Raw genomic sequence first — 25,209 nt, forward strand, 5'->3', positions numbered from 1 at the left:
GCATGAAAGTGAAAAGTGAAAGGGAAGTCGCTCAGTCGTGTCTGACTCTTAGCGACCCCATGGACTGCAGCCCACCAGGCTCCTCCATCCATGCATGGGATTTTCCAGGCAAGAGTCCTGGAGTGGGGTGCCATTGACAGTCTCTATCAAAATACTAAATGTGCATATTCTTTGTGACCCAGCATTCTCATACCTCTATGAATTTATCCTATCTTAAAGAAATATGCCCCAAAGTATCATTAAAGGTAAGTATAAAAATGTTTGTTGGAGCATAGTTTGCAATATAATTAATTGGAAATAACCTAAGTGTTCATCAATATTGAGCTAGTTACTGAAATAAATGACAATACAACATCACATCTACTTCAGGGTGGGGTTGGGTGGGGATATGAGCATTTGCCATTTAAATTTCTTTTATATGAATTATCTATTACTTATATAATTAAAATAAATATTTTAAAATAATAAATAAATATGGCTCATTTACTGTTACATTTTCTATAACTTCTGAGACTGAAGTATCCAGAGAAGAATAAATTATTCGACTTACACAAAGGAACTGAAAAAGCTCTAAGGATAAATCAAAAGATTTTAAAAGGAATCCATGCCTCCCCCTTGTGTAGTTAACCTTATTTACAAAAACAATAACTTAAACTAAATGATACTCCTAAATCATATACCTTTTTCAGGGCTGTTTTTTGCTGACTTTGCTTCCTTCTCCTTTGCAGGCTTGGAAACTAGAGAAGAGGACAACTGCATTTTGTAAAATATTTAAAAAATACCTTTTGAAAGTAAAATAGTACTTTGATACACTTATAAGCACACATTATTTTCTTCAATTCAACAAACCAATTATAGCTAATCTGACCTCCTATCACGAGAAGACAAAGTATTCAAGAACTTTAAAAAGAACACTGGGTGGAAAATCCACATTAAAAAATCTTAGATAGAAGTATACAAATTATTAATTTATTTCTGGGTGCTATGTGATATTTCTTTCCTTGTGATTTTCTTCAAATTGAATAGTATTACTTCTTTTATTAGGAAAAAAACATATTGAGAGCCAAAAGACTGAGCCAAAAAAAAAAAAAAAAAGAAAGAAAAAGACTGAGCTACTAGTCCTAACTGTGGTAAAACCTCATTGAAAAATCTCACACGAGTCACTTCTCCCTTCTAGGCCTCAGTGCCCTCTATATAATTAAGGGACTTGACTAGATGATTTGTAAGGTTGCTTCAAACTTAATGTTCAAATACCATCATACAGTAAGCATACACAAGGTTACATAAGGACTTCTCTCTAAGATACTTCTATTTATGAAAAAGCAGCAAAAGATACAACAATAAGCCCATAATACTTCCAAATTTTGTCTCAGAGACAGACTCATCCCTATCTCCTACACCTACACCAGTGATTTATAATAAGTATTCACTGTTTGACCTTCTATCATCAAAGATTCTATTGTCTTCATTGCATTTTAACAAGGCATTAAAAAAGTCTGATACATTTTAGAAATTTCTGCTACAAAAGTAGAAACAAAATGCATTTTCTTTCAAATTCCCCAGTAAACAAGAAATTCCATAAATCAAAATCCAAAATGTAGTTTAGTTAATCAGTCAAATATTTATGGAATACTTACCATGCATTTAGGACTATGCTAAGTGCTATGGCAGCACAAAAGAAGTGTAAGGTATAATTAACTCAAATTTTACTAGGTAGCTGGGTAAAGAATGTTTAAACCAGAAAGATCTCTAAGTGATTAATCAACAAAACAGATATATTCAAAACAGATATTTACCATGGAGTTGACTGAAGTACAGCAATTCTTCCTTGGAAAGTTCATCTCCCTTTGAAGGGTCTTTATACTGCACTTCAGTATAAGCTGAAAATAGATAACCCAGATCATATTTGTAACAATGAGAGACAGAAACAGGTCCTATAATGGATCAATTAAATCTGGGGACAGAGAATTAAACAAAGGGTCCCTGTAAAAGAAAGACCTATGTGAAGAAGTATGGAAGTAGTACTACTCTACTGTATAGCAAATATTTTAACAAGAAGTATTTGATCACTTTGAATTCTCTTATTTCTCCAAATTACTTGCTTTTTAACAGTTTTCCAAGAGCCATTACAAATTGAAATTTAAAAATATGACACTTGGGAATCTCTGAAAACGTGACCACAGTCATTTAAAAACATCATTAATAATAAGGAAACATGAAACTGAGTGCTCTAACAGATATACAGTGTTTTTTCTATTTTTGATCCTTCTATGGAAAATCATTCCATTACAATATTAGACAATCTAATGACAATTTGACTTGACAATGTAAAGTCCTTCATGGTTAAATTATTATTTGATTTGTCTTTGGTTTTTAACACTGTGCTTGTGATTTGAGTTTGTGAAGGTTAAACATGAGTTTTAGATTTTTGGTGTGGTAAAGAATGGTTCCCAGCTATCCTGGGAAGACTTTAAAAGAGACCTCAGGTGTAGTTTTAGACAAATTATGAGGTGCTTTTTTTTTTTTTTTCCGTTGGTGAATCACCCTATTTAAGCTAAAAGGTACTTTTGCAATGTTCCTTTGAAGTTTAAGACTAGATTCCCAATTATGGATCAGGCTGGCAAATGCAGCCTCTTGAGCTCAGAGGGAAACACTTAAGTAGAACCGATGTGGTAACAGTAAGGCAGTATGGTAGAACAGAAAGAAACCTGCGTTTTGGAGTCATACCTTAGTCTGAATTTCAGCTAAGCAATTTATTAGATATGCTGTCTTCAGAAAATTTAATCTTTCTCTCAGTTTCCATATCGCCAAAATTGGACAGATAATACCACCTTTCAAGGATATCATGAGAATTAAATAAAAGAACACATATAAATGCCTGAACAGAACAAGTGCTCAATAAATGGTAGTTTTTGTTTCCTCCTCCAAATGTTTAATAGACTTGCTGCCCAGTCTCACTTTTCTGAATAATTTGTAGTATTTCACAAGTTTGGCGATTTGTCTAAAGTTAAATTCTACTGTCTAATGACAACAATAAAAATTCAACATTATGCCAATATTCAAATGATAGACAGTTCTTACACATAAACTACTTATTAAATTGACTGACCACTAACAGGAAGGAAACCTATGAACCTATCTGTTGCACAGAATCTCCTCTACAGATTTCAGTGTAACTATATATTAGCAAAAATATTGCTAACATGATCCATAGGCCACATTTAAGCAACGACTTTGTATCATATGGAAAATTATATTATTCGTTAAAATGGAATGATATCTGTAATTATACTTGTTAAAAAGTATAATTGATGTATAGAATCAACTTCTATACATTACAACTATTAAACTCTTACCTGGAGAAATATGCAGCTTAAAAAGCAGCTTAAGCTTCTCAGTAAAACTTCCATTGTACATTATATCTGTTCAATAAAATTAAATTGCAAATAATCACAGCCAAAGAACATTCAATCAATTACAGCAACACAGATAATTAAGACAGAGATATGAGTCAGGATTCAGAAACCTTCTGTTACTTAAACTATCAGTTAACCAAAACCCAGTAGGCCAGATTCTCTCCTTGAACTATATAAGCAAAATAAAGGGATAAATAAAATGCTCTCCTACTGAACTCTCTCCCCAACCCCAATCTAAAATTTACTTTTTCTTTTGAACGCTCCATCAGAGGAGAGAACTCCTCTTTAAGGGGCAATCCCTGATAAGAAAGTACATTAGGGTGTCTGGAAAAGCAAAGGAACCATATAACTGGTGGACTATTTACAGGCACAAAATGTTTGTTGACTATTTCTTTACCACTTTTCTAAGCTATGTGGTTGCATTTTTGCTGAGGTAGAACATCCTCCTGAAGAATCTATATGCCTGAAGGTGGGGAAATCAGGACATTATCTTCCTTCATGTTAACCATTAAAACAACCACATCTAACAGCTTGTTTTTTCTGGGAGGGTTGGGGCAAGATGAGATGAAATATTTAGATTTAGTAACAAACAAAGAAAATGGTCCAGTTATTGCTTAAGCCGGAGATAGTGTAAATCAGGCTGATAAAATCTGACTAAATTAGCAATGACAGGCAGTACTAAGTATTTCTAGGGGTACCTTTATTTTTCTGCTTTAAAAAGAAAAGTTATTGGACATCATCCTACCAATTGCAGAGGAGAATTCTTTGAAGTTGATAAGGCAGTCGGAGTTTTCATCCAACAATCTGAATGTCCATAAAGCTAGTGAATCTCTATTTGCAGAATGAGCCCAGGGACTCAACAAGTGATACAACACTCTGAACTGCTGGCAGTCAATCTGATACTGCTCCAAATATGGCAGACTGGGATCATGGTGCTTCAATACTGGAGAACTCAAACACCAATAATAAGAAAAAAATAACTCTTTCTATTTAAAAAATGGAAAAAAAGACAAAAGTCATTAAATCAGAAAAAGTAACTTCAGAACATTTTTTAAACCTGTATACTAAAATAATTAAAGATAAAATAGTTGGGTGGTTGGGGTAAAATTCTGCTAAGAATATTATTTTTCATTTAAAGAAGGAAAAGAGTACCTTAAAGATGACATAAAGTTCATCCAGTTCATGCAGGCTCAACTTCACGTCTTGTGATACAACACGCAACTTTAAAAAGATTAAAAGCAATTTAGAATTTAACACTTGGGTATAGAAATTCTCTTTGAACCCATTTAGAAAATTCCCTCTGCCAGAATACTTTTAAATACTTTTTAAAACTTTGAAAGTGAAAGTGAAAGTGAAGTCGCTCAGTCATGTCTGACTCTTTGCGACCCCATAGACTGTAGCCTATCAGGCTCCTCCGTCCATGGGATTTTCCAGGCAAGAGTGCTGGAGTGGATTGCCATTTCCTTATCCAGGGGATCTTCCTGACCCAAGAATCGAACCCAGGTCTCCCGCATTGCAGGCAGACGCTTTACCGTCTGAGCCATCAGGGAAGCATGTCATTTTAAACTTTAAGGAGTAACAAAAGGTAAATGTACCTATTTTGTCCTTTAAAAAACTGTGCATAGAGTATAGTTCAATTCTACTCTGATATGTAATTTGACCTTTGTCTCTTCATACACAGAGATAGCCACCAGAGGAGAGCCAGTTAATAAGTGTAAATATAATACCTTGGATCATTGAAAAAGTAAGAGAATTCCAGAAAAACATCTATTTCTGCTTTATTGACTATGCCAAAGCCTTTGACTGTGTGGATCACAATAAACTATGGAAAATTCTTCAAGAGATGGGAATACTAGACCACCTGACCTGCCTCTTGAGAAACCTGTATGCAGGTCAGGAAGCAACAGTTAGAACTGGACATGGAACAGCAGACTGGTTCCAAACAGGAAAAGGAGTACGTCAAGGCTGTATATTGTCACCCTGCTTATTTAACTTCTATGCAGAGTACATCATGAGAAACACTGGGCTAGAGGAAGCACAAGCTGGAATCAAGATTGCCAGGAGAAATATCAGTAACCTCAGACATGCAGATGACACCACCCTGATGGCACAAAGTGAAGAGGAACTAAAGAGCCTCTTGATGGAAGTGAAAGAGGAGAGTGAAAAAGTTGGCCTAAAGCTCAACATTCAGAAAACTAAGATCATGGCATCCGGTCCCATCACTTCATGGCAAATAGATGGGGAAACAGTGGCTGACTTTATTTTTCTGGGCTCCAAAATCCCGGCAGATGGTGACTGCAGCCATGAAATTAAAAGAGACTTACTCCTTGGAAGGAAAGTTATGACCAACCTAGACAGCATAATAAAAAGTAAAGACACTACTTTGCCAACAAAGGTCCATTTAGTTGAAGCTATGTTTTTTCCAGTAGTCATGTATGGATGTGAGAGTTGGACTATAAAGAAAGCTGAGCACCGAAGAATTGATGCTTTTGAACTGTGGTATTGGAGAAGACTCTTGAGAGTCCCTTGGACTGCAAGGAGATCCAACCAGTCCATCCTAAAGGAAATCAGTCCTGGGTGTTCATTGGAAGGACTGATGTTGAAGCTGAAACTCCAATATTTTGGCCACCTGATGCGAAGAGCTGACTCGTTTGAAAAGACCCTGATGTTGGGAAAGATTGAAGGCAAGAGAAGGGGACAACAGAGGATGAGATGGTTGGATGGCATCACTGACTCAATGGACATGAGTTTGAGTAAACTCCAGGAGTTGGTGATGGACAGGGAGGCATGGCGTGCTGCAGTTCATGGGGTCGCAAAGAGTTGGACGCAACTGAACTGAACTAACTGAAATATAAGCCACAGTATTCTATGTCTTTTTCCATATATTCCTGTCTTACTACATAGGCAATTTGTCAAGTCACCCTGTGGGGTTGTCATTAAAGACTTCAAAGGCACTGGGAGATGTACATTCTCTTTCTGTGCCAAAAAAACGTAACCTAAGAATGAATAATCTCAGAAAATATGCAATATCATTCTACTCCAGGAAGAATAAGCACTTATGGTACAATGATTTTGGTATTTAAGACATTTTAAAGCAAGGGTAAAGATAAAGGCTAGAATTAATGAAACAGGAGTAACTAAAAAAAAAGTATACTTCATAAATAAAACAAAGAGTTTGTTAAACCAAAAAAGTAAAATAAATATCTGGTAGGTTTGATAAAAGAAAGCATGAATAAATATCATTGAGAAGTAAAAGAATACTATAAATATAGACATATAAATTATTGTGTCTAGCATATAGAAAGTAACATTAATTATCTGTTCAATGAATTCCACAAGCTGTAAAACATATCTGAAAGTCTAGATGAAATGGGTAATCTCTATAAAAATATAAATGACTAAAATTAACTCAGGAAGAACAAGTTCTGAATAGACAGAACTGAAAAAGTAATCAAGTGCCCACCAAAGGCAGCAGATCCAGATGGTTTTGCAGGTTCATCTCAAACTTTCAGGTACTGGGTAATTTCTATGTGGTTTAAACTATCCCAGCACATACAAAAATATGATTTGTTCAAAACTCCATTCTATGACAAGAGAACAATTCTAATATGAAAAAATAAAGTTAGCACACACACACTGTAAGTCAATGTCACTTTAACATATGTAAAGAACCTAGCTAAACTATTCAGGAAAACTATCAAAGCAGAATATTAAAAGAATAACACAACACGAACAAATAGGATTCATCTCAAGAATTAAACAGAAGTTCAATCTAGGAATTCTTTAATGTACTTTACTATATTATTAACGTAGAAAAATATATAATCTCAAGATATAGAAAAATTACTTGATCAAAGTTAACACTCAATGTTGATTTTTTAAAATGTCCCAAATCTCTTAACCTAGAAATTAAATGAAACTACTAAATTTGATTAAAAAGAGTCCTTCAAAAATTAACAGCAAACATCATACTTAATACAATAGTAGAAGCACTTCTATTAAATTCCAGAATGAGACAAGGAAGCTTGCTTCTACTGTTATTATTTAATACTTCTCTGAAGATTCTACCCACTACAATAATACAAATAAAAATCTAAAAGAGGTATACATATTAGGAAGGGTCAAAACTCTTAAGCCTAGAAAAGACATGCCTGACTATTCAGAAATTCAACTGAAAAAAATCAGAATTAGTGATAGTCAGTAACAGTCATTAAAAAAGCAACATGTACCAATCAATAGGTTTTATATATAAGATAATAAATGAATTAGAAAATATAAAGGAAAAAAAGATCTCATTCATATTAGTAACAAAACCATAAACTACACAGGAGACAAACCCAACAATATATGTGTAAGATCTATATGATGAAAACAATAAAATTTTATACTAAAGGACATTTAAAAAGACGTAATTCAAATGGATTTTAAAAAGGACTTCCCTGGTGGCTCCCTGGTGAAGAATCTGCCTGCCAATGCAGGAGATGCAAGAGACACAAGTTCTATCCCTGGGTCAAGAAGATCCCCTGGAATAGGAAATGGCAACCCACTCCAGTATTCTTGCCTGGAAAATTCCATGGGCAGAGGAGCCTGGGGTCTACAGTCCATGGGGCCACAAAGAGTCAAACATGACTGAGTGATTAAGCACACTACCAGATTTCAAAATGGATTATAAAGCCACAATAATTAGCAGTGTGGTGTTATAGGGAAAAAAGAAACTCCAGAAATAAATCCATGTATGTATATAAGTATTTAGCATATGAAAAAGGCAGAGTATAGAAAGGATGGACTATTTAATAAATGGTATTCAAAAAATCGATTGTTTCAGCTAGAAAAAATACTATTAGAATCCTGTATCACACTATTAACAAAATATATATTTTAGGTGTATTAAAGATCTAAATGTTTAAAAAAAAAGCAATACCAGTATTAAAAGCTAGTATGAGAAACTGTGTTTATAAATTATATAATTTTATATGGGGAAGGCCTTGCTAAGTTTGACATGAAACCCACACAATATGTAAGAAGAAAAAGATTTGACTACATAAAATTTTGAAACTTACACACCCTGAAATACATCATAAAAAATTAAAGAAACAAGATTGGGGGAAAATATTAGCCACAAATATAACTGACAAAGAATTAACACCACTAACATTTTTTAGTAAGTAACACTAGTGGAAATGTGGGGAAAAGGGCATTTTTACATACTGTCAGTGGGATTATAATTTGATACAAATCCTTTAGAAGACAACTTAGCAGGATTTGTCAATTTTTAAATGGGCACACCCTTTGACCCAGCTGCCACTTCTAAGAATCCACCTTATAGAAATATATTTACAAATGTGTAAGATTAGAAATACAGTTGACCCTTGAACAACATGGGGGTTAAGGGTGCTGACCTTCCACACAGTCAAAAATCTGCACATAGAGTTTCCCAGGTGGCTCGGTGGTAAGGAATACACCTGTCAATGCGGGAGACACAGGTTTGATCCCTGATCCGGGGAGATCCCACATGTTCAGAACAACTAGGCCCGTGTGCCACAACTACTTAGCCTGTGCTCTAGAGCCCAGTAACTGCAACTCCTTAGCCCATGTGCCACAACTACTAAAACCTGAAAGCCCTAGAGCCCATGCTCCACAAGAGAAGCCACTGCGATGAAAAGCCCACACACCACAACTAGAAAAAGCTCACACACAGCAACAAAGACCTGGCAGAGTCAAGAATGAATAAATTTAAAAAATCTGCATATAACTTTATAGTTGGCCCTTCATATCCATGATTCTGTATCTGCAGATTCAACCAAGCATGGATCCTGTAGTACTAAAGTACATGTTCACTGAAAAAAATCCACATGTAGGTGAATCTGCACAGTTCAAATCCATGTGATTTAAATAAGGTATTACTTGTAAGAGCAAAAAATAAAATAAAATGAAAGGAAGGTATACATACTACATGCATATCAACAAGGAATAGTTAAGTCAAGTATAGCATATCCATACTGTGGTATACTGTTCAGCACATTAAGAAAAGTGAGTTATACAATGATATGCAATGACTGTGATACATTTCTGAGTGAAAAAAGTAAGTTACAGAACATGTAACTAAATGGTATGATCTCATTTAGAAAGCTATATTGTCCCTCTCACCCCTTCCTTACACACATAGACATGCATGTCTATAGATATTTAGAAAAAAGATCTGGAAGGATACATGCCTAATCATTTTAAATGTTGATTACTCCTAGAGTAGGTAAGTTCTACTTTTTTACATTTCTTTACGTTTGAATTATTCATAATGAGTATGTATTCAGAAATGTTAATTTTCCCAGATTTATATATCTGATGACTTAACCTTTAAGCAAGTAGGTTTACAAAAACAATATATTCTCATGATAAAAGCTTGAACAATACAGAAGATTCATGTGCATGTGTGCATGTTCAGTTGCTAAGGCATGACTGACTCCCTGCAATCTCATGGACTGTAGCCCACCAGGCTCCTCTCATTCATGTGTGTGCGTATTCTGTTGCTAAGCCATGTCCAACTCTTTGTGACCCCATGGTCTGTAACCCGCCAGACTCCTCTGTCCATGGAATTTTCCAGGCAAGAATACTGGAATGGGTTGCCATGTCCTACTCCAGAAGAATTCTTTCAACAAAGTAAAACGCTCCCTCTTTCAACCAGCAATCTATTAATCCCACTCACTAGAAGCAATCAATATTAACAGCTTCTAATGTAGTCATCCAAATGTTTAAAAAGAGTACTTAAAACACATTGTTTTATACCTTTTCTACTTTATCTTGAGTATCCAAGGATAATAATATATATTAGCAACCTAGACTATTATGTAGGTCAGCTGTTCTTCTTGATAAAGTACATCACAAATATGTTATGCTTAAATGCCAGCATCATAGCATTCAATATTAAAGGTCAAATAATACAAAACATGTTGGAGAAACCAATGTGTTTCAACCAGAAGAAAATCACTTATTTCCTCTCAAAAAATTTACAGTAAGCTAAGCTGTGACAAGACTCTAGCTCAAATGTATAGTTATTCTATTTTCTTCATATGAAATGATAATTTTTTAAAAGAAGTTGAGGAAAAAAAAAACTGTTATTCCAATTGGTTTCCCCCATTTGGTGGATACTTACCACATTCTGCTTTGTCGTTTCCTCTAGGGTCTGTATCACATACAACCTGTTTCGACAGCGCATGCTGTGTATATTTTCATAGCAAATATTACCATATTTCTGTAAGAAATATGATTTCAGTGGATACTCATTCATAACAAATACCCACTTCTCTTACAGTTGAATTTCATCAGATTCAATTCTCAGAGGCTTTGGTTCTATTTCTAGTTATTTTCCCAACTTGTTCAGTGATTATGCAAATTTCCACCTCCCACATTTCAGTTTTTCTATATATTCGCAGGGGAGCATTCCATCTACTATGGGCCTAGACTAAGTACAAGAACATTGGTAAAATTCTTAGGCTCTAAGAAGAGAATATTTTTCACCTTTAAACATAGTGATGAATATTTAAAAGTGGTCATTATTCGTGAAATCATATGAGTAATTTCATTTAATGAAAAGCAAACTGAAGCAGAGGAAGCTACATAACTGAGGAACAGTTCACAGAACTCATTTTTAAAGTAAAGTCAGATTTTAAATTACTACTTTACTTGTATTATTATCTTACTCTCAATATACTACTCTAGAGATATAGCTATAGTATCTATCATTTTAAATATGCTATTTAATTATATTTATGGAATAAGAAAAACTTACCTCATTAGATTCTCTAATCAAATCTGTAATATCCACTCTAATATGACTGCTTTTTTCATCACTTACATTTGAACCCTGCTGCACACTTGACGGCAGTGGGCTATCCTTATTAGTGACATTGTTGAAGAACCTATCCAAAAGTGACAATAATACAGAATTAGTAGAAGTATGCAGAGAAATGCAGAGAAAATGACAACTAATTTCTCCCTAGTTAGTCAAAGGTTAATTTCAACTGAGAGGACAAGGGACAGTTTGATGAAGAAGTAGAATTTAAAGATAGTTGGGAATTAGGAGGACATGGGAGTGAGAGATGGGATGGTGATGAAGACTTCAGAGGTAGACTTACTAGGATGGAATTTAGGGCATGTAGAAGCGTGTAAGGAGAAATAATTTAAGAAAGATACATTGAAGCCTTAACATTGAGAGTTCTAAATGCCAGAGTGAGGTGTTTATACTTTATTCTGTACATAAATGGGATCTGATGCATCATTACAACAGTTACCCAAATATTCATATATTCATTCATTTAACATATACATAGTGTATACATACACACACACACATATCCATATATTGGCTTTAATACAAAATAGAATTCACAGAAAAGGCACCAGGAAAATAAAGCTCAGCCTATGCAATTGAAAATACCTAAAAAACCAGAACAATTTCCCCCACTGTATATTTAATATTATCAACCAACTTTCCCCCCTCAAATTACTCTTACAGACTTTATAGCTCAAACAGGGACTATGAAAGTCTCAGCATACTGAATCAACAATATTAGTGTAAATGTGTATATAACCTAGCAGTTTCCTTCAAACTGATTTTTGTTATATTCTATTTGGAAACAGAGGAGTGGACTTTAGGACTAGCTTTTTCATTCAACTAGCTAGCTTTGTGACTTTGGGCCAATTATTTAATGTTTCTAGGGATCAGTTTCTTCACCTATAAAAAGAAGGGCTTGAGCAACATAATCTCTAAGGGGCTCTCCAGATTTATATGTTATGGTTCTCACATTACCTATTCAAAGCTGTCACGGCTTCAGCATCATCTTTACATGCCAGCAGTTTGTCTAAGTTATAGTCAAGTATTGCCAATCCCAGTTGTAAAATGGCCTTTATTCCATCATAGAAGAAACAGTCCACCACATTCACTGCACTTTCAATAGGTAGCACACTAATAAAAAGTGTGAGGAACCATGAGAGAGAAATTGAGGAAAAGAATGTCATATCAGTCATATGTTCAGTCAGCTGGGGAAGGTGATCTCTGATAAGTTCTTCAAAGACTGCCTGATCCACCAAGGCACCTGGAGAACATAAAAAGAAATTTAAAAATGAACACCTTTCAAAAGGACTTGTTTTCAATACCTTCCCACTACTATTAGTAGGCTGATCTATCTCATTTCTCTTCCTTAAATTATGAACTTCTTCAGTGCCTTTTCTATATTTCACACAACTCTTTATCTGATAGCAGTATCATGCATAAAGAAGCACTTGAGAAACTCAATTTATATTCGACAGTTACTTATAGAATCTTTATTATGTCCAGAAACCTGTACTAGGTGCTATAAGAGATATATCAATTAATTAAAATGTTCTCATCCTCAGAGAGTTTAATCTCTAATAGAACTTAAGATAAATATACAAATAACTATAACACAAGATAATATAATCAGTGACCTAGCCATGATACAGAAGGCTTAGTCAAAGTTGCTCAGTTGTGTTTGACTTTGGAATTCTCTAGGCCAAAATACTGGAGTGGGTAGTCTTTCCATTCTCCAGGGGATCTTTCCGCCCCAGGGATCGAAACCCAGTCTCCTGAATTGCAGGCGGATTCTTTACAAGTTGAGCCACAAGGGAAGCAAATAGAAGGCTTATGAAGGTACAAAGGAAAGACCACTTACGGTTTTAAAGTAAGGGAGGACAGATCTATAAATATTTGATGACTGAAGAAAATATTATATAATGAACTAAGAACTTGATCCTTCTTTCCAAGCTTTCATATATCTATACAATTAATAAAAATGTGGAGATTTTAAGCTGATTAAAATCTCATTCAAGAAACTTAACAATAGTAAACTTAAAACTTTGATTGTATAAAGAAACAGGCCAGGTACTTTCTTTTTAAAAAGCAATATATTAAGCAATCTTTCCAATCATATGTTGAGTGCAAAAAGCTCTTCTCTTGAGGATGTCAGTGAATGTGGTATTTCAAAAACTTAATTGATCAGTTCTTCCATTTGATAGGTAACTGGATAGACAAGAGGCCTATAAATTCTTTAGAAAAGAAATATATGTTTGTATATGTATACATGTGTGTGTGCTTTTTTTACCAATGATTCGACGATTAAAATAATCAGGTAACATTCGTTCACATACAGCAACCAGAAGCCAAAAAGCCTCTTCCTCTTTTGCATACAGAAGCAACACTGAAGTCAAAATATTCATTGCCTAAAATTCATAGAAAAATAAAACATAAATGTTGCTTGGGTAATAATTACATCTCTTCTTCAAATATAGTAGTTTTCAGCAATAACAACAACTATGAGAGTAATCATAACAGAAACATGAGAACTATGAGCCAGTCCAAAGCGAAACAAGTTGAAGTCAGTCTATCATTTGATAATCAGTTATTTTACATGGTAAATTCCAGGAAAATGAAACAGTAATATCATGAACATAGAACACAGTTAAGTAAAACCTCTCTAATTTAGACTAATTTCAATGAGTAAAAACTATAAATTATCACAAGTCTGAAAAACTACATACTTTCTCAGATCATTGCCAAATTCAGACTTAAATTGAAGAAAGTAGGGAAAACCACTAGACCATTCAGGTATGACCTAAATAAAATCCCTTACAGTTATAGTGGAAGTGAGAAATAGATTCAAGGGATTAGATCTGATAGACAGAGTGCCTGAAGAACTATGGATGGAGATTCATGATATTGTTCAGGAGACAGGGATCAAGACCATCCCCAAGAAAAAGAAATTCAAAAAAGCAAAATGGTTGCCTGAGGAGGCCTTACAAATAGCTGTGAAATGAAGAGAAACAAAAAGCAAAGGAGAAAAGGAAAGATATACCCATTTGAATGCAGAGTTCCAAAGAATAGCAAGGAGAGATAAGAAAGCCTTCCTCAGTGACCAATGCAAAGAAATAGAGGAAAACAATAGAATGGGAAAGGCTAGAGATCTCTTCAAGAAAATCAGAGATACCAAGGGAATATTTCATGCAAAGATGGGCACAATAAAGGGCAGAAATGGTATGGACCTAACAGAAGCAGAAGATATTAAGAAGAGGTGGCAAGAATACACAGAAGAACTATACAAAACAGATCTTCATGACCCAGATAATCATGATGGTGTGATCACTCACCTAGAATCAGACATCCTGGAATGCAACAGTCAAGTGGGCCTTAGGAAGCATCATTATGAACAAAGCTAATGGAGATGATGGAATTCCAGTTGAGCTATTTCAAATCCTAGAAGATGATGCTGTGAAAGTGCTGCACTCAATATGCCAGCAAATTTGGAAAACTCAGCAGTGGCCACAGGACTGGAAAAGTCAGTTTTCATTCCAATCCCAAAGAATGCTCAAACTATAGCACAATTGCACTCATCTCACATGCTAGCAAAGTAATGCTCAAAATTCTCCAAGCCAGGCTTCAACAGTATGTGAACCATGAACTTCCAGATGTTCAAGCTGGATTTAGCAAAAGCAGAAGAACCAGAGATCAAATTGCCACTATCCATTGGATCATAGAAAAAGGAAGGGAATTTCAGAAAAACATCTACTTCTGCTTTATTGACTATGCTAAAGCCTCTGACTATGTGGATTACAACAAACTGTGGAACATTTTTCAAGTAAATTCTTCAAAATTCTTCACCTGACCTGCCTCTTGAGAAATCTGTATGCAGGTCAGGAAGCAACAGTTAGAACTGGACATGGAACAACAGACTGGTTCCAGACAGGAAAAGGAATACGTCAAGGCTGTATATTTTCACCCTGCTTATTTAACTTATATGCAGAGTACATCATGAGAAACACTGGGCTGGATGAAGCACAAGCTGGAATCAAGATTGCTGGGAGAAATATCAATAACCTCAGATATGCAGATGATACCACCCTTATGGCAGAAAGTGAAGAACTAAAGAGCCTCTTGATGAAAATGAAAGATAAAAGTGAAAAAGTTGGCTTAAAACTCAACATTCAAAAAACAAAGATCATGGCATCTGGTCCCATCACTTCATGGCAAATAGATGGGGAAGCAATGGAAACAGTGACAGACTATTTTCTTGGGCTCCAAAATCACTGCAGATGGTGACTGCAGCCATGAAATTAAAAGATGCTTACTCCTTGGGAGAAAAGTTATGACCAACCTAGACAGCATATTAAAAAGCAGAGACATTACTTTGCCAACAAAGGTCCATCTAGTCAAGGCTATGGTTTTTCCAGTAGTCATGTATGGATGTGAGAGTTGGACTATAAAGAATGCTGAGGGTTGAAGAATTGATGCTTTTGAACTGTGGTGTAGGATAAGACTCTTGAATGTCCCTTGGACTGCAAGGAGATCCAACCAGTTCATCCTAAAGGAAATCAGTCCTGAATATTCATTGGAAGGGCTGATGTTGAAGTCGAAACTCCAATACTTTGGCCACCTGATGCAAAGAACTGACTCATTTGAAAAGACCCTGATGCTAGGAAAGATTGAAGGCAGGAGAAGAAGGGGACAACAGAGGATGAGACGGTTGGATGGCATCACTGACTCAATGGACATGAGTTTGAGTAAACCCCAGGAGTTGGTGATGGACAGGGAGGCCTCGTGTGTTGCAATTCATGGGGCTGCTAAGAGTTGGATATGACTGAGCAACTGAACTGAACTGAGGACATATTAAGATTGGAAAAACAAACCTCATCTGTATTTTCATCTACCCACAGGGTAACATCCCTTAAATGTCATTCTCTATTGTGTCTAAAACTAAATTTTATTTCTTCTATTAAATAGCATTTTCTATGCTACCTTAATTTGATCACGCTAGAAACCCTTTATCTACCACATCCAATTTGTCTTCACTTCGTAGAGTTTCTTCTTATAAGAAGTCTTTTATTTTTATGTATTTATTTTTCTGGCTGCACTGCACAGCATGTGGGATCTTACTTCCCCCATCAGGTATTGAACCTGTGCCCCCTGCAGTGGGACTGCAGAGCCCTAACCACTGGACAACCAGGGAATTCCTAAAATGTCTTTTAGATTTGCTTTAACCTCTCCATTCTCCCTAAATTTCTCCTTCTTCTAATCTATCTTCCATACTAATGTCAGATCATTACTTTTGTATAATATTTGGTCATAGCCCCTTTTATAAAGGTAATATAATGTATAGAATCTGGAAAGAATGGAAAGGTGTGAAGAAAATCAAACCTCTTGCATCTTACCTAGCCAGAGATCACCACTGTTAATGAGTTGATGTACTTTTTTTTGTTTTTTGTTTTTTTAATTTTCTTTTTCCCCTTCTAAAATTTAGACCAAACTGTATATTAAAGTTTGTTTTTTTTCACTTAACATTATATTATACATTTTCCATGCCATCAAATCATCAAAGAGCTCTTCTAAAATAGTATTTTAATGACTGTAAAAAATCTAATAAGTGTAATATACTATAAATGATTTAGCTATTCTACTATTATTGGACATCTAGGCTGATTTTAGCATTTCAGTATTATATATAACACTGTTAATGAATATCTCTGTATGTAAATCTTCATCCAAGTGGTTTACTATTTTCTCAGTAAAGATACATAGAAATTAAATTATTTGGTCAATTAGTATTTTTAAATGACTTGATATTACTGCCAATTGTATTCCAGAAAGACTGTACCAATTTATATTCCTGACTTATAGTATTTGAATGTTTACTTCCCTGTGCCTTTGCCAATACTAAGAACTGTGACAATTATAATTGTCTTTGCTGATTTGATAGTGAAAATAGTATGTCATGGTTTGAATTTGACTTTCTTTGAGGTTGAGCCTTCTTTTTTAAACTTTATTATCTATATTTTCTTTCTGTGACTAATCTTTTCATGTCCATTGCTCATTTTTATAGCTCAATACTTTTCTTATAGATTTGTATATTAAGTATATCAATCTTTGTCAGATCTGGAGTAATATCTGACTTCAAGTTCAGTTTTCACTCCATCACTTTCCTGTTCAAGAAGCCATAATGGGAGCAGGATCAGTGAAAATGGCAGAGTAAGGCCCTCTGAAAAAAGCTTTCCTCAGTAAAAGCAATAAGAACACAAGCAAAAATCATAAAAATCAATTTTTCAGAACTTTGAAAGTTCACCAAAAGCTTACAGCAAGTCAGGAAGCATTAGTTATCTCAGTAAAAACAGTGAACCCTGTGGCATTTTAAACTGTCCAAGTCCCACCCCTCCTGAGCTTCACAGAAGCCTGAAAAACCAACACACAGGAATCATGGTGAAAAGCAGCACCTAGCAGCCATGGGAGGAAACAGAATGGGGCTGAAGTGCCTCCAACATCACATTCCCAGTGAACTGTCATTATATGACCTATCTGGTCATTCCCTAGAAAACTGCACTCACAAGGCTGTCTTTATTTGACCCAACACAGAGCTTACCCAAGGCAAAGAGCCTTTCCTTTAAACAATCAGAAGCAGTTGTTGAACATGTGGCTTCCTGAGGTAATGGATAACAACTGGGCCAAACAACAGGCTAATAAGGGGTGAAAATGAAAAGCTGCAGAATGAGACATCCATGGAGGGCTTTGGAAAGCTCTAATTTATTCCTGGAATCTAGAAGGCCAAGTGCATGATATGGCTTTTTGCCTGCCCAGAGCTGTAGGCACATTCAGGAAAGAACAGAAAAAGCCCTAAGCTCTTATCTCTGGCTAATCTTGAGGCTCTGCACAAACAGGAAGTGATAGAGAATAGAAAAAATAGGGAAAACTCAACAAAATCAAAAGCTGGTTCTTTAGAAAGATTTAAAAACCTGAAACACCTTTAGGTAACCTAACCAAAAGGACAAAAAATAGAAAGAGAGAGACTGACTCAAATTAAAATCAAGAAATAGAGAACATTACTACCAATGTTAACAGAAATAAAAAGGATTATTAAGGGAATACAAGGAATAACTCTATGCTAACAAATTAGACAACCTAGATAAAATGGACAATGTCCTAGAAAAACCAAGACCAACTTAAGAAGAAACAGAAAAATCTGATAACACTTATTATAAGTAAAGATATTGAACTAATAATAATTAAAAAAAACTTTCTACAAAAAAAACCTCTAGGAACAGATAGTTTCATTGGCCAATTCTATCACAATTTAAAGAAGAATTAACACCAAATGGGAGGGCAAGAAACATTACCAAGCTCATTCTTTGACGTGCGTACATGTGTGCTAAGTCACTTCAGTCATGTTTGACTCTTTGCAACCCGATGGACTACAGCCTGTCAGGTTCCTCTGTCCACGGCCATTCTCCAGGCAAGAATTTTGGAGTGGGTTGCCAATCATTTCTCCAGGGGATCTTCCTGACCCTGGGATCAAACCTGCCATCTCTTATGTCCCCTGCATTGGCAGGTTGGTTCTTTACCACTAGCCGCCACCTGGGAAGCACAATTCTTTTGACACCCTGACACACCCTGACACTAAAACCAGACAAAGACATCACAAGAAAATTATTATCAATACATTTTATGAATATAAATGCAAAAATCTCCAACAAAATACTAGAAAATCGAACACAATAGCTTATAAAAAAGGATTACACATAATGACGCAGTAAGATTTATCCTGGCAATACAAGTGTGGTGAAATATGACAACAAAAGTAATACATGATGTAAAAAATTAACAAATGGAAACTTCACTTAAAGAGTTTGGAGACCAGAAGGGGGTGCTCTCATGCCCTGCAACTACAGCAGAGACTAACAGGAATAAGAGTTTTCTTTCCTGGCAAGGCCAATGCAAAGCTATGGACTCTTAGTTTACTATAGCCCTTCCAACTTCCTTTTCTTCTCTATAAAAGTTTTCTCCTCCCCTTGCCATGAGGGGACTTGCCTATGGCTCACCATGGTTGTAGACACCAAACTGCCAATTCTCTGCTCATTCTAAATAAATCCATCTTTGCTGAAGAAATATCTGGTGGTCTATTTGTTTCAGGTCAACAATGATATTACTAAAATAAAGGGGAAAAGTCACATGATTACCTCAACAGACATAGAAAATTACTTAAAATCCATTACCCTTTCATGATAAAGAGACTTAATGAACTAGGAATTTAAGGGAACTTCTACAACATGATAAACAGAATCTATAAAACGCCCACATCTAACATCTACTTAATGATGCAAGATTGATTGCTTCCTTTTAAGATAAATAACAAGAAAGGAATATGCATTCTCATCACTTTTCTTCAACATTGTACCTGAAGGTTATAGCCAAGTCAACCAGGCAAAAAAAGAGGGGAAAAAGACATCCAGGTTGGAATGGAAAAAGTAAAAATATTCACTATTCAGATTCCATGATCTTGTATACAGAAAATCCTAAGTAAGGAATCCACAAAAGAAAAAAAAAAACAGATTACAGGATACAAAATCAATATATACAAAAATCAACTGTATTTCTATATAGTAGCAAATGAGCAATCCAAAAATAAAATCAAGAAAAAAATTCCATTTATTGTAATGTCAAAAAGATAAAAAAGTTAGAAATAAAATTAACAAAGGAAGTAAGAATCTAGAGCTTTCCACATAGGAAACTACAAAACAACCTTGAATAAAATCTAAAAAAGAATTAAATGGGAAAAGAAAAAAATCCTGTGTTCATGGATTAGAAGACCAGGCTTTTTTTTTTGCTTTCTTCAGAAATTATCAAACAGATACTAAAATTCGTATGGAAATGCAAGAGATCTAAAAAAGCCAAAATAACTTTTGGAAAAATAGTTAAAGGACTCAAATTTCCCAATTTCAAAACTTACTACAAAGCTGCAGTAAAAAAGACAGTGTGATATTGGCATAAGAACAGAAACATAATAGAACAGAATTTTGAGTCAAGAAGTAAGCCCTAACATTTATAGTCAATTGATTTTCAGCAGGGTGTCAAGGCAATTCAGTGAGTAAAAGATTGGTTTTTTTCAACAAATGACACTGGGACAACTGGCTATTCACAAGTAAAAGAATGAAGCTGAACCTTTTTCATATACTACACATGAAAATTAACACAAAAGCGCCCAGAAACCGAAATTTAAGCATTAAAACTATAAAACCCTTAGAAGAAAACATAGGAATAAATCTTTTTAACCTTGGCTTAGGCAATGGCTTCTTAGATATGACATCAAAAGCACACACAACAAAAGGAAAACATAAAAATAAATATTAAAACTTTTGTGCTTCAAAGGGTACCATTAAGAAAATGAAAAGACAATTCATGGAAGAGAAGAAAAAATTGCAACTACTATATTTGATAAAGGATTAGTATCTAAAATATATAAAGAATCATTACAACTCAACAATAACAAACAAAATTTAAGATGATAAAGAGATAAAGCCAGTCAGCCAGCCATAATGAGTCAGTATTGTTCACCTGGGTTTTTGATAACAAGCGATAAAACCTGCTTACCATATTAAATTCAAACTTTCCCCAAACTTAAAAGATTCACCACGATCTTGCTTCACACAAACTTACTTACTTCTTGAGTCCAGCATGAACCTAGTCAGTCTGAACTCCATGGCCGACTTATTTTCACCTGAATGATAATGCTCATAGTGTTACCTAACTCAGTAACTTTCCTCTGGCCCTCCAAGTTTCTAACTTTGCTTTCATTTTTTAGAAGTAAAAAATTGAGTAATGCCTACTTTGAAGCTGCCTCTAAACTACTGCATACAGATAATATCTCAGGCTTTGTGAGTGTAAGCTCTTTGAGAAAAGAGGCATTATGCTTCTTTTTTACCTTTCAGAGACCCTGCTGCTGCTAAGTCACTTCAGTCGTGTCCGACTCTGTGCGACCCCAGAGACGGCAGCCCACCAGGCTCCCCCGACCCTGGGACCCTCCAGGCAAGAATACTGGAGTGGGTTGCCATTTCCTTCTCGAATGAGTGAAAGTGAAGTCGCTCAGTTGTGTCTGACTAGTAGCGACCCCATGGACTGCAGCCTACCAAGCTCCTCAGTCCATGAGATTTTCTAGGCAAGAGTACTGGAGTGGCTTGCCATTGCCTTCTAAAACAGGCTAAATACTTGTCATTTAGATGATCCATTCACTTAAATTACTTTTCAAACTTTCCTCTCTATTGATAAGTTTCAATGGATAGATAGGATTTATATGCAGTCATAATGGTTTGTTGTTGTTGTTGTTTAGTTGATAAGTTGTGTCCAACTCTTTCGGACCCCCATGTTCTATAGCCCACCATGCTCCTGTATCTATGGGATTTCCCAGGCAAAAATACAGGAGTAGGATTCCATTTCCTTTTTCAGGGGGTCCTCCCAATTCAAGGATTGAACTTATGTCTTACACACTGGCAGGTGGATTCTTGACCACTGAGCCACCAGAAACTGTAAAACACTGTAATTAACTCTGTAAAAGGCCTGTAATTTTCAAATATCTGAACATACAAGTATGTACTGATTCAAATTTTCTTTTGGTTTCTTCACAGAACTATCTAGCCTCTTGCTTCAGTCTTTAGTAGCTGCTCTCAAGGCATGTTTCCTTCAGTTCCTTTCCTAGGTTGATGTCCTCTTTCTGAGAATCATCTCTTCCTTTTTTCATCCTCCTCAGCTTATTTTGTGGGCTTCTTCAGGTGGACTCAGTGGTAAAGAATCCACCTGCCAATGCCGGAGACACTGGAGACGTGTTCAATCTCTGGGTCAGGAAGATCCCCTGGGGCAACTCACTCCAGTATTCTTGCCTGGAGAATTCCATGGACAGAGGAGCCTGCTGGGCTACAATCCATGGGGTTGCAAAGAGTCAGACAACTGAGTACACACGCAGGCACACAACTTATTTTATAAAATCATACATTCCAGTAGCTTCTTAAGAAAGGACACATGGAAGAAAAATGTTTTAAATGCTTGCATTTGACATCTAATTGACCATTTGATTAAATATAGAATACCAAGTTAAAGATTTTTTTCCTCAAGATTTAAAGGCATCGTTTCACTGTTTACTACCTTAAGAGTTACTGCTGAGGAATCTGGTGACATTCTAATTTTGTTTCCTTTCTGGTGATGTATTTCTCCCTTCTCTGGGAAGTTTAAAGATTTTCTCTTCACTTTTGGAATTCTCAAATTTCACAGAGATGTAACTTGGTCCATTTCCATTCATTGTGATGAGTATTGGATGAACCTTCATTATAAATAAATGTGTGGCTAAGAGTGCTAGCTAGTCACCATAATCCAGTCTCCCTTTCTCCCATAGTATCTGGATGTACGTGTGTGTAATCATGCTGGATTTTTGCAGACTTCTTTATAAATATGTGTTGCCTGAGGCCAAGATCCTCCAATAATATGTGGGTGAAGTGATGTATACAACTTCCAGGCCTGGTCAAAATAATTTCCCCTAATTGTTTCTCTATGCTTTCTCCCTTCTTCCTGTGAGTAGTAATGGCAATGAAAGAGCACCGTGGAAGGCATGTTTTAAAGATGACAGAGCCTGCTGTCATCCTATACCTCTGAATAATCACATGGAGTAGAGCTACCTACTGACCTGAAAACTTGCTCTGTTAAAGGAACTGTTTATTCCTTTAAGTAAACTTCTGTGTTTGAGCTATTATCTGTTTGAAATTATTTGTTAGCAGTCAAGCATACCCTTTAGTGTCCTCCTAAAGGATTTTTTTCAATGATTCCCTCACTGTCTACAAAGTAAAATCAAACTCCTGACTTATCTCAATCTACCTGATTGATCCCTCCTCCACCGGCCAATTGCCCAGTTACTTCATTTCATTAACTCTACACTTCTACTAAACAGAACATCTGTCTGTTAGTCACTGTCATGCCCAACTCTTTGTGACCCCATGGACTGCAGCCCACCAGGCTCCTCAGTCCATGGGATTTTCCAGGCAAGGATACTGGAGTGGTTTGCCATTTCTTCCTCCAAAACAGAATATGGTCCTACATATATTCCATATTTACCTCTATCTGCGCCTGGTTATACTGATCCCTTCATCTAGAATGGTCTTTCATTCCTTCTCCATATATCCAAAATTCACAGATTTCAAGACCTACAAATGCCACTTCTTCCATGAAGTCTTTTCTGTTCCTCCAACTTATTCCTTTTATGAATCCTGGTGAGACTTAATATTCTCTTATAAACTGTCTCATTTGTTTTTCATTTGCCAATTAATCTGTTTTAATACCTGCCAGTCCAAATATTTCTAAGGGGAGGATTCTTATCTGATTCAGCTTTATGTAGTCCTGAGTACCCAGCACAGTATCTTTCACAGAGCAGGAATTCAATAAATATTTGTTAAATATAAAAGAAAAATGAATTAATGGTATATCAATTCTAAATATTTCTACTACCATTCTTAGATTAATAATATCCACTATCAATCGCAGCCCAACCTCTGTTCTTATTAGTAGAGTTGGATTTGATGTGATTTTATCATTTGGAACATGTAAATAGTTGAGTTCATAATGACAGCATACCTGGCAGTATCCAATTTTGGGATTTCTGAATGCATAAGCAGTAAGTACCCGCCTCAGAGCAGATATACCAGTGTCACTCTGAAAAGCTGGATGCTCAGGCAGGGAGCGACGCAAATCACGTTCAATTTCTTCAGTAGCCAAGTTGTAGGTCCCTAAGGACTGCTCAACCACTTCAGCATAATAGCCAGGATTAGCAGCCATGTCATTAACAGCACCTGTATAGATGATTACATTGACACACAAAAGAAGAGGAATATAAAAAAGCTACTATTTGCATATATACATGAAGAACTGGATTGCTTTTAAATTTAGCTCTATGCTCAAGTGTTATCTGAGTACAAACAAAATGAAAAGCTTCACAGTATACAGCAATCATAGAAGAAAAAGAAATTAAAGGAATCCAGATCAGAAAAGAAGAAGTAAAGCTCTCACTGTTTGCAGATGACATGATACTATACATAGAAAACCCTAAAGATAGTATCAGAACATTACTAGAGCTAATCAGTGAAATTAGCAATGTTTCAAGATACGGAATCAATACACAGAAATCACTTGCATTTCTATATACTAAATAAAAAATCAGAAAGAGAGATTAAGGAATCAATCCAATTCACCACTGCAACAAAAACAAAATAGCTAGGAATAAATTTGCCTAACTTATATGCAGAGTACATCATGAGAAATGCTGGACTGGAAGAAACACAAGCTGGAATCAAGATTGCCAGGAGAAATATCAATAACCTCAGATATGCAGAAGACACCACTCTTATGGCAGAAATTGAAGAGGAACTAAAAAGCCTCTTGATGAAAGTCAAAGAAGAGAGTGAAAAAGTTGGCCTAAAGCTCAACATTCAGAAAACTAAGATCATGGCATCTGGTCCCATCACTTCATGGGAAATAGATGGGGAAACAGTGGAAACAGTGTCAGACTTTATTTTTTTGGGCTCCAAAATCACTGCAGATGGTGATTGCAGCCATGAAATTAAAAGATGCTTACTCCTTGGAAGAAAAGTTATGATCAACCTAGATAGCATATTCAAAAGCAGAGACATTACTTTGCCAACAAAGGTCCGTCTAGTCAAGGCTATGGTTTTTCCAGTGGTCATGTATGGATGTGAGAGTTGGACTGTGAAGAAAGCTGAGCGCCGAAGAATTGATGCTTTTGAACTGTGCTATTGGAGAACACTCTTGAGAGTTCCTTGGACTGCAAGGAGATCCAACCAGTGCATTCTGAAGGAGATCAGCCCTGGGATTTCTCCAGAAGGAATGATGCTAAAGCTGAAACTCCAGTACTTTGGCCACCTCACTCATGTGAAGAGTTGACTCATTGGAAAAGACTCTGATGCTGGG

At 35.7% G+C, this 25,209-nt stretch overlaps 1 protein-coding gene across 2 annotated transcripts in view; it reads right to left on the reverse strand.

Moving 5' to 3' along the window:
- Positions 1–25,209, reverse strand: part of TBC1D8B (TBC1 domain family member 8B) — a 75,360-nt gene that overhangs the window by 6,075 nt on the left and 44,076 nt on the right. For both annotated transcript variants that reach the window (XM_005700205.3, XM_013976197.2), the window contains exons 10-19: positions 23,860–24,074; positions 13,535–13,652; positions 12,223–12,508; positions 11,203–11,332; positions 10,567–10,665; positions 4,569–4,637; positions 4,162–4,402; positions 3,357–3,422; positions 1,797–1,880; positions 681–737 (exon numbers count right to left, since the gene is read on the reverse strand). In XM_005700205.3, the coding sequence (XP_005700262.1) occupies positions 681–737; positions 1,797–1,880; positions 3,357–3,422; positions 4,162–4,402; positions 4,569–4,637; positions 10,567–10,665; positions 11,203–11,332; positions 12,223–12,508; positions 13,535–13,652; positions 23,860–24,074 (1,365 nt within the window). The remainder of the gene's footprint in view (positions 1–680; positions 738–1,796; positions 1,881–3,356; positions 3,423–4,161; positions 4,403–4,568; positions 4,638–10,566; positions 10,666–11,202; positions 11,333–12,222; positions 12,509–13,534; positions 13,653–23,859; positions 24,075–25,209) is intronic.

The sequence above is a fragment of the Capra hircus genome (assembly GCF_001704415.2).
Source record: "Capra hircus breed San Clemente chromosome X unlocalized genomic scaffold, ASM170441v1, whole genome shotgun sequence".
Taxonomy (NCBI): domain Eukaryota; kingdom Metazoa; phylum Chordata; class Mammalia; order Artiodactyla; family Bovidae; genus Capra; species Capra hircus.